Consider the following 13,213-nt stretch of genomic DNA (forward strand, 5'->3'; position numbering starts at 1 on the left):
TCTCTCTCTCTCTCTCTCTCTCTCTCTCTCTCTCTCTCTCTCTCTCTGCATGTGTATAGCTTGTTTAATTAGCCTTATGGGGCCCTTAGGCAAGGACTGTGTCTAATTTTATGCTCCGTGTGTTGTTGGTGTTCAACATATGCTTAATTATCATAACAGTAATGATAATAAATAGAACCCAGGCCTCCTAATTCCCAGTCCAGTGCTCCCTTTACCAAATGAGCTCACTTGGATTCTGTGGCTAACGCTAAAACAGAAGCCCCTCCCCTGGCTCCGCAATGTGAGCTAAGGGAGTAAACCCTGATGTGTTTGTGCAGGGACAGAGAGGTAACTTGGTCAATGTCACCCGGCATTGGGGCATCATTCCTCATGGGCCTTGTCTGAGGCCCAGGGGGTGCTGTTGGGATAGCTTGGCAGATACTGCCAAGACACAGGTGGGATAGAGGCCATCAGCTCAGAGATGCCCCAAGGCATCAATTATTAGGAAATCAGAGTGACCTCCCCTGAAGCTCTCTTTGCAGGTTATCTGAAGGGGCCCGCTCTTATTAGATGGCAATGGGAAATAGGGTGGGAAAGAACGGAAGACTTGGAGTCTTCCCCCAGGGTCCCTCCCTCTGCTCGTGAGTTTTTGCCTCATTCTGCTGAGGTCCAGGCCTCCATGTCACTTCCATTTTCTCTTCATCATGCCCCCAGCACAATTCTTCCCCCGTTTCTGTGTCATACTGTCCCATTCAAATGTAAGCTCCCCGGGGTCAGGCACCATCTTGCTTACATGTGTTTGTAAGCCCAGCACTTTGATCAACATCTGGCCAAGCATCTGATAACTATTCTACCTCTCTATCTAGCCATGAGGTTTGGATCTGAACCCTGACTCAGACTTCTGTTAGCTTTATGATCTTTGGGAAGACTTTTACCTTCTCTGAGACAAAATGAGGATATCGAGCCATTACCCTGTTTCATGGAGTTCTTGTGAAAAAGCACTTTGTAAACTCTAAAGCACTTTCCACATGGGAATTATTATTGCTATTGTGAGGGTGATGATGGCAACTGAGCCAGATGAAAGGGGACATGGAATTATGGAAAGAGCATTGATTTGGGCTCTGACCCAGGGTTCTGGAGTTGGACACGGAACACCTGTGTGACCTCTGGCATGTCACCTCGGCTCTGAGCCTGTGGCCTCATTGGCAGAGTGAGAGGTTAGGTGATTCTTATGGTGACTTTCAACTCTGACTGCTGAGATCCCATGCTGACCTGTCCCATCTCTGACCCTCACTTTAGAGATGATGACCTGATTCTTTATGGCATCCACTCCACTAGCTGCTAGAGTGTTGGACAACCCATCCCCTACATCATGCCCAACCTTCTCCCTGGGTTTGCAGGCCACTCCCCTCCCTATTTCCATTGGGGAACCTTGTCCTGGCTCTTGTGAACAATAGCAATAGCTTCCTTCCTTCCGCACTCCCCAAGTAACTTCCATCCCCACTCCTTTAGAATCCACTGCTCAAGTCCTATTCATTCCAAGAAGTATTCTTTAACTATGTGGGAATGGAGAGGCCATTTTTTAAAAAGGAAAGTGATGGAAAATCAAAAAAGGAAGTGTAGAGAAAGTCCTCATGTGACATTGCTTTCTGAGGGGGTGACTCTGGAGAGGCTAAGAAACTCACTTCTCGTATGTCTTGTAGAGTCATAAAGCTGTAAGGGAATTGAGAGGCCATCTAATCAACTGTACCCTCTTATAACTGCTGTAAGTTATCAAATGCCAGTCTTTTAAAGGTAGGCAGAAAAAGAGTATATGATTTTCTCTCTCTCCTCTCTGTCACTGTCTCTCTGTCTCTGTCCTTTTGCTAACTCTTTCTGTCTGTCTCCCATCAGTCTGGAGCTCTCATTTTACTAGTATAGGCTACTCTCTATATAGACTCTCCCTTCACTGAAACACACTGGCAATTCTTAGGTTACCTAATCTAAGAGAATTGCTTGGAGTTCCTAAGAAGTAAAATGACTCACCCAAAGTCATATAGTATAGGTCAGAGACAGCACTTAAGTCTTAACTTATCCTGACTCCTGACTGACTGACTCACATTAAGGTGGATGTGAGGGGAGATGTGATTGGTCAAATTTTATTTTATTATTATTTTTAAACATATCTATGATGCTAATGGTAGATAACTCCTGGTGGGGAAACTCCCTCTTCAAATGGGGTCTGAATTTGTTACACAATTTAGCTTCTCAGGCACTGGTTAAGTGACCTGCCCAGGGTCACACAACCATTTTGTTTTAGAAGCTGGATGAATATAGGTCTTCCTGATTCTGAGGCTGGCTTTCTATCCAATACACCATGTTGCCTTCCCCAAATAAAAAACCATCTAAATTGGGATCTTTTTCTTTTCTTGCAAAAAAATTCTTAAACTGGGCAACACAAAGTATTCTTTCTTTAAATAACATGTTCCCCCAATTATATGTAAAAAACAATTTTTAACATTCTTTTTTAAGTTTTGAGTTCCAAATTCTGTCCCTTCCTTCCTTCCCCTCCCCCCTCCGAGATGGAATGCAATCTGATATAGGTTATACATGTGCAATCAACATAAAACATTCTTTAAATGTTGAGCAGCTGCCAGAATTGCTGCGACCCCACTCGGGACAAAACTGTATACAGAGAGATTAGTAACCAACGACCGTCCTCCTGTCCCCTGGCAAGGGTCCCAGACCTCCCGGTGGTAAGTCAGGGAAGAGTTAAAAGGGAAAGTGGCGGGCTGCTGTGGGTAAGGGAGGAAGGTGACCCCGGCATTCATATGCACGGCACTAAATGAAAATTGCTAGCTTTGGCCTCTGCTGCTTCTGGCTGCCCAGCCTCCTGGCGCCCTGCTCCTGGCTCCAAGCACAAAGGACAGACACATTCACAATCCAATTTGTTACACTTCCACCTTTCAGGGAGAGAGAGAGGTGAAATTAAAAAAAAAAATCCCATTATCTTTATCTGTTCTCCCCATCAGGAGCAGTGGTAAATGCAAACTGGGGAGAGAGCTGCTGTGAACTCTTTATATTTCACTCAGAAGATAGTGTATCTTTTTATTGCATACAAGAATTACTTATTTAAAAAAATATATCCTTTCAGCACGACTTCAGCGGCAAGACAGAGAGAAGGAAGTTCCCTGGGCTATTGATAAAGCATTTGCATTGAATTTAAGGAGTCTCTGGAGGTCACTGCCACAAATACAGCCAAGAAAAAAAAAATTAGGCTGAGGAATTTTTTAAAAGGCTGTAACTGTGCTGATGTGGCAGGGGAAGGGGATGCAGGGTTGGGATCACTGATCTTTCCACTGTCTGGCTTGGTGGTTTGGGCCAAGCCACCCCCTTTCTCTAAGAATTCCAGATTCCTTCTCCATTTATCTCGAGGAAAGGCTTGGGTGCATTCCTCTGCAGGAAGGATGATCATAGGAGCAGAGATAGAGAATTCAAAAGGATCTCAGAAGCTGTAGAGTCCATCCTTTCATTTTACAGATGAGGGAACTGAGTCATGGAGGGTAAATGACTTGGTGATGATCATATAGTTAGTAAGTATCCACGGAGGGATTTGAATCCAGGTCCTCTTACTCTAGAACTCATGTTCTTTCCATTGTAACACAATGCCTTTTTTTGTTTGGTTGTTTTGCTTTTTGGAGGGGGGAGGGCAGAGCAATTGCGGTTAAGTGACTTGCCCAAGGTCACATGGCTAATAAGTGTTAAGTGTCTGAGGTCTGATTAATACAATGGCTTCTTTTGGTGCTTGGCACAGATGAGAAGCCCTGTCTATCAATGTCCCAGAACTATATATGAAGGTTTGGACCAGGTCCTCAGATCACTTCTATGCCCAGGCATAATAAGGAAGCTGCCCAGGCTAGTGGTCTCCAAACATTTAAAATCACACATCCATCAGTAAAAGAACTTTATACACATCACCAATCTGTGTATGTTTACTTACTTACAAATTGTATACACACATAATTGCAAGACTTACACAAAAATAGGAATTTAAAAGGATGAAATTTCAAATGATTTTGAAATCATTGCCATTGTTCAATTGTTTCAGTCATGTCTGACTCCTCATGACCCCATTTGGAGTTGTCTTGGCAGAGATGCTAGAGTTATTTGCCATTTCCTTCTCTAGCTCACTTTACAGTTGAGGAAACCAAGGAAAGCAGTTAAATGACTTGCCCAGGGTCCTACAGCTAGTAAGGCTGAGGCCAGATTTGATCTTAAGAAGATGAGTCTTCCTGACTCCAGGCCCTATTCACTGTGCCACCTAGCTGCCCTTAAAGGTGAAGTCATTTGATCCTAAAATCAATAAGGAAATCAGTGGAGTTATTGAGCAGGGGAGTGACAGGGTCAGACCTGTGCTTTGAAAAAAAATCCCTTGTGGTTTAGGAAAATCACCACTGGAAAGAGTAGAGGCTTGAGGGAGTAAAACCAATGAGAAGGTTAATTCAATTATCCAGGTGAGAGGTATAGTGGTCCAGAAACAGGCAGTTGCTGGACAAGGATGTATATAATGTGTAAATGTTAAGGTATGGGAGAGATGTGGTGGGTGTAGAAACATTAAAATTTGGCCATACAAGGGGTGAGAGAGAGTAAGGAGATGAGGCTAACACTGAGGTTGGGAATCTGGGAGATTTGTGTCTCTGAGTAAGAGGGGGGTTTGGAAGAGGGTTGGATTGGAGGGTAAGATGATGTAATGAGATTTGGTATACAGCTCAGGATCCACCCATGCTTGCTCATCCTGTGCCCCACTCACATTGAAAAGACAGGTGGTGAGGCTCTGACAGGTCACTGTCCTGAAGTTACCGGCCTTCCCAGGGCACCTGCCATGGCCATGAGATGATCTAAGGGACTGGGGATAGGGGAAAATTTTTCCAGTGTCACCCAAGCTGCTGTTGCTGTGGGTGGCTAGGAGCCCTGAGGGGCTGATGCCTGAATCCTAAGGGAAGAGTTTGAGAGATTGCACAGTAGAAGGAGGGGTAAAACTCAGGTGTTAGGTGCAATGGGAGGTGCAGGTCTGTCAGAGACAAGCCCAGTCTTTGGGTCAAAGCAAGAGCAGAGCACACCCACCTACTCAGCTCCTCTTCCACCCCCTTGCTTGCAGATAAAAGGCTCATCTGTGTGAGCTAGGGCAAGCCATTTAAATTCTGAGCCTCAGTTTCCTTCTCTGAATAATGAAGCTAATAATGTTTACACTGCCTGCTTCAAATGGTTATTGTGAGAAAACCCACCAAGGCAATACAAATGGGAGCCATTAATATTTGGCAGGGAGAAGGTCAGGTTTGTTGGAGCAGCTCTAAATTGTGCCTCAACAGAGAGATGGGAAATTACTCTTAGCAAGACATGCTCATGGTTAGGTGGGCAGGGAGTTGGCCAGTCACTTAAGGAATCTTATTATCAGAAGGGACTCCAGGAATGTAGCTACCGTGTTTTCCCGATAATAAGACCTATCCCAAAAATAAGCCCTCCCCTTACTGTGTAAGATTCCTCTAAAATAAGCCCCATTGAGATTGCTACTGTAGTGAAGGTGATCCCCTGCACTACACGCTACATTACGGTACCTTCTGTATGCACCATCCCCCCCCCCCCCGGGTGAAACGCACGCCGCGCTCCGAGCTGCATCCAATCAGAGCTGCAGCAGTGAGCGCGTCATCCTGTTCTTCCCCAGTGATTTGCTTATTGAATAAAGGTACATTTTTTTGTTCACATTTACCTGTTTATTAAAATTGCTGTCAATGTTCATTAAAATAAGCCCTCCCCTGAAAATAAGCCCTCTGATGTTTTTCTGTCCAAAAAAATAATAAGACAGTGTCTTATTATCAGGGAAACACGGTAGTGTAGCTTCTGCCAAGTTGTCAGTCAGTCTTCTCTTGCTGTCCTTCAGGGAAGAGGAGACTCTTTCCCTCTGGAAGTGGCCCATTCCACTTTTGGACATCCCAAATCATGGTTAAAATCCCTTCCTAGGATGGCATTTTGAGTGTCCCAAAAGTTTTAGTTAAGTTTTAAGCTACTAAATTTTAAAGGCTTAAGAGCACTACAAACTTTTGGAACATGCCCTATACGTCAGGCATAGAGAAGTGTGAAGTTTCAGAAGGATGAGGCCTACTTGGATACAATTCCAATTCCAACAACCTTTTCTCCTCCCTTCCCCAGCCCTCTTCCTCTGTGACACATATTATTGGGCTCTGATATTTCCAAGTTTATTTATTCACCATCTATTAAACACCTACTATTATGGTCAATCAAACATTTATTAAGCACCTATGTGCCAGGCTTATGGATGGATTTTTCTCCAGTAATATACATGACTGGGCCACTTAACCTTTCCCTTTGAAACAGGCAAAGCAAGTTTCTTGTGGTGATAGTTGGGTCATGTGATTAAATCACCATTATCAGGTAAGCTGGGGGGAGGATATAGTGATTCTTTTTCCCCCAAATGATGTTCCCAAATGGAATAAACCAATGGGACAGCAAGAGTAGTGTTTCCACTCATGACTCTTTTCTGGCTCTCAAGCCTGGCTGGCCCACCCACTGGTGGCATCAGGAGGCAGCTACCCTCTCTAAGGATGCTGCTTTCTTTCTTCCAGATGTTTTAAGAGAGGACACCTTATGTCTTTTCATTAATAATCTGCTTTGTCAGGTTGTGCCCCTAGGTTTTTTTTTTAATCAGGAACAATTTTCTAAAGCAAAATAAATAAATAAAATCAATAGCCCTCTCTCTCTTCCTCTACATCCCTCTTGTTTTCTGGGTGGGTTTGGGAGAAACCCCAGCTAGAAAAAAATCTCAGCTGTACTGAGGGGAAACAATTTATAGTAACCACAAAATGAACTCTCCTGAGAGGACCAAGCGTATTTTTGTACTCTTGTGAATAGTTGGGACCAAAATGTTCAGGAAACATTGCCCCTGTGCTATTCTCAGACAGGATTGTACGTTAAGCACATACTAATGTAGCTCAGGAGATCTCGTGTCCTTACGAGTCCAAAATTAGGCAGCTATTTAATAGACTGTGATACTTATCACTTTCTTAGCTACCTTCTGTCATAGGATCAGAGAATACAGAGCTGGGAGAGATCTTAGAAGGAATGTAGTCTGACTTTTATTTTACACATGAAGAAAGTACAGTGACTTGTCCAAGGTAGTGAGTAGCAGAGTTGGGGTTGAATCCAGGTCATAGGATCATAACACAGATTTTAAAACTAGAAAGGACCATAAAGAGCATCTGGTTCAAACATTTTACTTATGAGGATACTGAGGCTCAGAGAAATTAAGTGGCCTAGATGTGAGGCTTCTGGGTGGAATGGAAAGAGTGACAGGGTAGGAAGAACTGAGTTTGAATCCCATCTCTGATTCAATTTACTGTGTGACCTTGGGCAAATCATTTAACCTTCTGGTCCTCAGTTTCCTAATTTGTAAAGTGAGGGAATGGTCTCTGAGGTCTCATTCTAGATTAAAAAGCTACAATCTATGATCTGACGGCTTGCCCAATATTGGTCAGAGGTAATCAATAAGAGAAGTGGGATTTTGCAGTCCTCTGATTACAAAATGTGGTGTTGTTTCCATTGTACTCTACCACCATGGCCTTTTCTAGTAAGGGCAAGAAAGTATTTCAAAGATAAACCCAAGGATTTCCCCATACAAAGATGTTTCCCCCACAGTTGCCAGTTTATCTCCTTCCTAAGAAGCCCAGACTAGTTCATTGCTATTCCTTAACATTCTGGTTTGATGCTGAAAATGTATAATGGAAAGGATAGAAGACAGGCAGACAGGAGACGTGGGTTCTAGTCCTAGCTTTGCCCCGAACTATCTTTGTACAGTGGACGTGATTGACATTGACCTAAGGATTCCATTTCTCAAAATGCTTGGGAGAGAGTTTTGCTTATTAGGAGAAATTCTCTGGAATGTTTCCCACAACATTTGGGTTACCTTACCATGGTGCTATCAAGAAGAAGGAGGTTTAAAAGGCAGAGCAAAGTAGACACAGGATTGGCAGCATTATTTATAATCCTTGTTATTTATGTTGTTTTGTATCTTAATTAAATGCTTCTGCTAATGAATTTATGTGTTGCTGGTATCATTTAACAGTAGAGTAATACTTCCTATGGGGACCAGGGCTATGAATTGCATCAATAACCACTCTAACATAGTTATACCAAACCTTGATGGGGCAAGAAACACTACTGGTTTGAGCATAGGCAAATCACTTATCTGTCTGGGCCTTGGTTTCTTCATTTGAAATGAGAGAAGTCACTTCCTCTTTTTTTTTTAAATAATTTTTTTTAAAGCAATCAGGGTTAAGTAACTTGCTCAAGGTTACATGGCCAGTTATTTCTGGGTGTGGTGCTGAGTATCTGAGCCCGCATTTGATCCCCAGGTCATCCCAACACTGGAGCCCGTGCTCTTACTTGCTGAGCCACCTGGCCACCCAGAAGTCACTTCCTCTTAAAGAAGGGAGGAACAAAGAATGAAACATACATTTTTTTTTTAACACCGCCAATGTGGGAAGCTAGGTGGCACATTGGAAAGAGCATCCAGACCTGGAGTCGGGAAGACATGAGTTCAAATCTGACCTCAGACACTTATTAGCTGTGTGACCCTCGGCAAGTCACTTAACCCTGTTTGCCTCAGTTACCTCATTTGTAAAAGGAGCTGGAGAAGGAAATGGCAAATCACTACAGTATCTCTGCCAAGAAGACCCCAAATGGGGTCAAAAAGAGTCAGATATGACTGATCAACAACAAAAATGGGGGAAGTTGTTTTACTTGACTATGCATATTTGTTACAAGGGCTTAGTTTTTCTTTTTTCTATGAGATGAAAAGGAGAGAAAATCAATCCTTATTAATTGAAATAAAATAAACATTTCAAAATAAACCTAAATTATGTAGATTTATCTTTCTTAAATGATATTATCCTTTGATGTAGGGACACCACCATCTCTCCTTTGCAGATGAGAAAAGAGAGCAGGTCCCTTTTTTGGTTTCCACAGGTAGGGGAAGGAAAGGAATGGGACTTAAGGACTTTGATTTTTGTGTGGCTGCTTGTCATGTACTTAAGCCTGCCTCCAGTGGCCTTCACTAGGGAACAAGTGAAGGAGAGGAGGGAGATTGGGGCAATTAGCCAGCACAATTCAGATGGGCAGCTCTAGGCTCTATCTGATCATGGCTTCCTCACATATGTCTTCATTTTGGGTGCACGCTCTCTGTAGATCTTAGAGCAACAAGAGCTTTGGCCAACAAAGACACCAGTGAACATATCAGTTCACCTACCCCAAGGAGAGTGTGATGGGGGAGGGATTGACATTACACTGAAATTGCCATTGACAGTGTCGCCACTCCCTTCATTCCATCTTCCACCCTCCATTGGTCTCTCACATGCACTTGTTCTGTTGCCTTTAAAATTCATGGATAATAATAGCACCTAACCTCATGGGGTGGTTGTGAGGATCAAATGAGATAAGATACTTAAAGCACTTTGCAAAATTAAAGTGCTATTTAAAGGCTAGTTATTATTATTATAACACATATCAAATATGAGACCCAGGGCAAGTCATTTTACTTCTCAAGGGTCCCAAGCAGCTCTCTAAGATTAAAAGTTGTAGAGAAGGTATATATACATGGGTAGAGAGAGTTTCTTTACCTGGGAGTTCCATACATCAATGAAATCATAGATCAGGTTCAAAAAGAGGGAAGCACAGGGAAGGGAATAAGCATTTCTATAGTAGCACGTGCCAGGATCTGTGGTAAGTAAGCTCCTTAAAAATATTATCTCATTTGATCCTTTGAACCTTAGGGATTAAGAATGGGTTATGAGAAATTAAGTCCAAACTCCTTCCTTGAATTTTGGGGGCAGCCATATTAATGGCTCCCATTTGTATTGCCTTGGTGCATTTTCTCACAATAATTTTCACTAATACAGTGAAAAGAACAATGGGGTGAAAGCCTGATGACCCAGGTTCTAATGCTGCCAATAAATGACTATTTAACCTTGGATAAGTCAAAGTCCCTTTACTACTCTAAGCCTCAATTTCTTTGTTGGTAAAAGAGAGAGGAAAGAAACAAGTATTTATTTATTTATTTATTTTGCTTTTTGGAGGGCAATTGGGGTTAAGTGACTTGCCCGAGGTCACATGTCTAGTTTTTATGTTAAGTGTCTGAGGTTGGATTTGAACTCAGGTCCTCCTGACTCCAGGGCCACTGCACCACCTAGCTGCCCCCAACAAATATTTATTAAGTGCCTCCTATGTGCCAGGAACTGTGCTAAGTGTTTTTATAGATATTATTTCTTTTGATCCTTGCAAAAATTCTGGGAGGGGGTGTTTTATGATTGAGGAAACTGAGGCAGAGGTTAAGTGGCTTTCCCAAAGTAATGTCTAAGGCCAGGTTTGAATTTAAGTCTTCCTTAAGACCTGCTCCCCTCCTGCCCCCCAGTCCAGTGCTCTGTATACCACATCACCAGCTGCCTAATGAGTAATGCCTCTCACAATCTCAAAGACTCCCTTCCACTGTCAAACTTACTAGGAGTAGATGATCTTAGAAAATAATAGTAATGAGCTGCTTCATTTGTATAGAGCTCTGCAGCTTCCAAAAAACACATTCATATTTATCATCTGGTGGGGGTGGCTAGGTGGCGCAGTGAATAGAGCACGGGCCCTGGAGTCAGGAGGACCTGAGTTCAAATCTGACCTCAGACACTTAACACAAAAACTAGCCGTGTGACCTTGGGCAAGTCACTTAACCCCAATTGCCCTACCTTCCCCCCTCCAAAAAGCAAAAAAAAAAAAATCTAAAATGTACATATATTTATCATCTGGTTTACTGTCCTGTAACACCTCCACAAAGTAGGCAGAGAAAAGCAGTTGTTTATTCCCATACAGATGAAGAAATTGACTCTCAGAGATTTGAAATGAGTTGTCCAGCTAGTTAATACTGAAGGCAGGGCCCTGGAGTAAGGAAGACCTGAGTTCAAATTTGCCCTCAGACACTTGACACACTTAGTAACTGTGTGACCTTGGGCAAGTCATGTAACCCCAATTGCCCAGCCTTCCACCCTCCAAAAAAAACAAAACACTGAAGGCAGAATTTGAATCAAGGTCTTTTGACTCCCAGAGCACAATTACTCATTTGAATTGGATAGCTCAGTTGAAACACATTTAAATCAGGTCAGAGGGACATCCCTTGGGGATCTGTCTTATTTCTTGTTTCTATATTTCTTTGCCCAACATTAACCTTCATCCCTCCTCCCTGATAGCTTCCACCCAACATAAGCATGAAGGCTGATGTTCACCTATACCAGGAATTGGACTGGTATTTCCTTCAGGGACACTCTGCCCTGCTGCATGAAACACTCAGGTGGGCCACATCTTTATATTATTTGCACACAGTATAGCTATGCTTATGTAGGCTATGCAATCTATTCATAGACACGGTTCAAGTGAAATCCGAGTGTCGCTCCCCTGAAAGTTGCCATCCCTCATTTTTTCTCTTGTCCATTCTCATTGACCCAGATGCTTCAGGTATTCAGCAGAGTTGGTAGAGAGAAAACTAAAGGGAGTGAGATAGGGTGGGAACAGGGACAGGGACTATAGGGAGTTCTACAGATTGGCCTAGGGCCATCATTTGGAAAACATCGATCTAACGATAACTGGCATTTATACAGGGCTTTAAAGTTTACATAACACTTTCCATACATTGTTTCACTGGAGCCTTTTAACAAAACCATGAGGTAATTACTTCAAGACTCACCCCCATTTTACAGAGTGGGAAACTGATGTTTACAGAGGTTAAGTGATTTGCTTGTGGCCAGAGGAAGACTTATTTGAGCTCAATTTTCATAATTTTATCTCTGGGACATTATCTACTTTGTCATGATACCTAGACTCCCTTCCTGCTTTCCATCACTCTGTCTTTTTCAATCCTACTGATGAGGAAGGATACTCAATAAATTATGGGGATAGTTAAGACTTGTATCAGGCAAGGCAGCCACACAACATCTGCTGTTTTCCTCTTGCCTGCCGCCACCACTCACCAGCTCTGTTACTTCTGGAGAAAGCAGGTCAGGACATGGGGATAGTACTCTTGGTCCATGACTCCTTACAGCCGAGGTTCTGAACATGTGGTCCACAGACTGAGTTCATGGATAGATTATAGAGGGTCTGGGAATATTTTTTTAAAACAAGTATTTTGGTGATAAGTTTTAATATAACTGGTTTCCTTTGTATCCTATATATTTTATCTTATTATTTAAAACCATTATTCTGAGAAGGGCTCCATAGGCTTCACAAGCTTTCCAAAGAGGTCCATGATACAGAGAAGGTTAAAAATCCCTGGTCTGGACTAATAATATTCACTTATGGTATTTCTAGTCTTGCTTCCATCACAATCCTGTAAAATGAGGGGATTAGTCTAGACTAGAGGATCTCTAAGGATCATTCATCTCTAAGCTTCTATAAATTGGATATCAGCATTTCTCTTCCTACCATGCATTGTAGACTCATGGAAGATGGATGTTAGAAATGACCATTTGATCAACCTCCTTACCAAGCCAGGACTTCTATCTACAGCCTCCCTAAGAGGTGATCATTAAACCTCTGATAGAATCCTTTTGTGGAGGACAGCAGGAAGAAGGCATTTTTATAACCTTTTCTCTCCTGGACCCTGGCCTGAGGGGCAGACCCATTGCTCACTCACCTAGATCCATATCAGCAGCTTTGGGCCTGTGGGAACAGGGCACATTCTTGAAGATGGCATCCAGGATCTTCTCTTTGACCTGGGTAATGGTGTCACAGTTGAGGATCTTCACTGGGATTTCAGGGCTGTTGACATTGTCTGGATTGACGCAGCTTAAGACCTAGGGTAAGAAGAGGCATGAAGTGTGTATGGAAGAGGGCTTCTCAGAGAAGAGGGAGAGGATGGAGCCTACCGTTGGCTCCTTCTGTGGGCCTCCCATCTTCACATAAGAACCTAGTTTCTCTCTTACTCTTTACTTAGAGGGTCTGAGGGAGAGACTTCACCTTGATTTTTTTGTCCCCCTCCCCTTCTCTTGTTGAGCTCACCACCCTTTCTTGTTTGGTACAATTGGAATATATGACTTCTCAGGAGAGTCTTCCTTTTTTTCTCTCCTCTTTCTTTTCTTCCTTCCTTCCTTCCTTCCTTCCTTCCTTCCTTCCTTCCTTCCTTCCTTCCTTCCTTCCTCCTTCCTTCCTT

At 42.9% G+C, this 13,213-nt stretch overlaps 1 protein-coding gene across 2 annotated transcripts in view; it reads right to left on the bottom strand.

The window, feature by feature from the left end:
* Nucleotides 1-13,213, bottom strand: part of PLXNA4 (plexin A4) — a 780,904-nt gene that overhangs the window by 43,805 nt on the left and 723,886 nt on the right. For both annotated transcript variants that reach the window (XM_069087251.1, XM_069087250.1), the window contains one exon: nucleotides 12,698-12,857. In XM_069087251.1, coding sequence (XP_068943352.1) covers nucleotides 12,698-12,857 — 160 coding nt within the window. The remainder of the gene's footprint in view (nucleotides 1-12,697; nucleotides 12,858-13,213) is intronic.

The sequence above is a fragment of the Petaurus breviceps genome, unplaced genomic scaffold (assembly GCF_028583685.1).
Source record: "Petaurus breviceps papuanus isolate PSGF00001 unplaced genomic scaffold, PetGlider_PUasm1.0 181, whole genome shotgun sequence".
NCBI classification, from domain to species: Eukaryota; Metazoa; Chordata; class Mammalia; order Diprotodontia; family Petauridae; genus Petaurus; species Petaurus breviceps.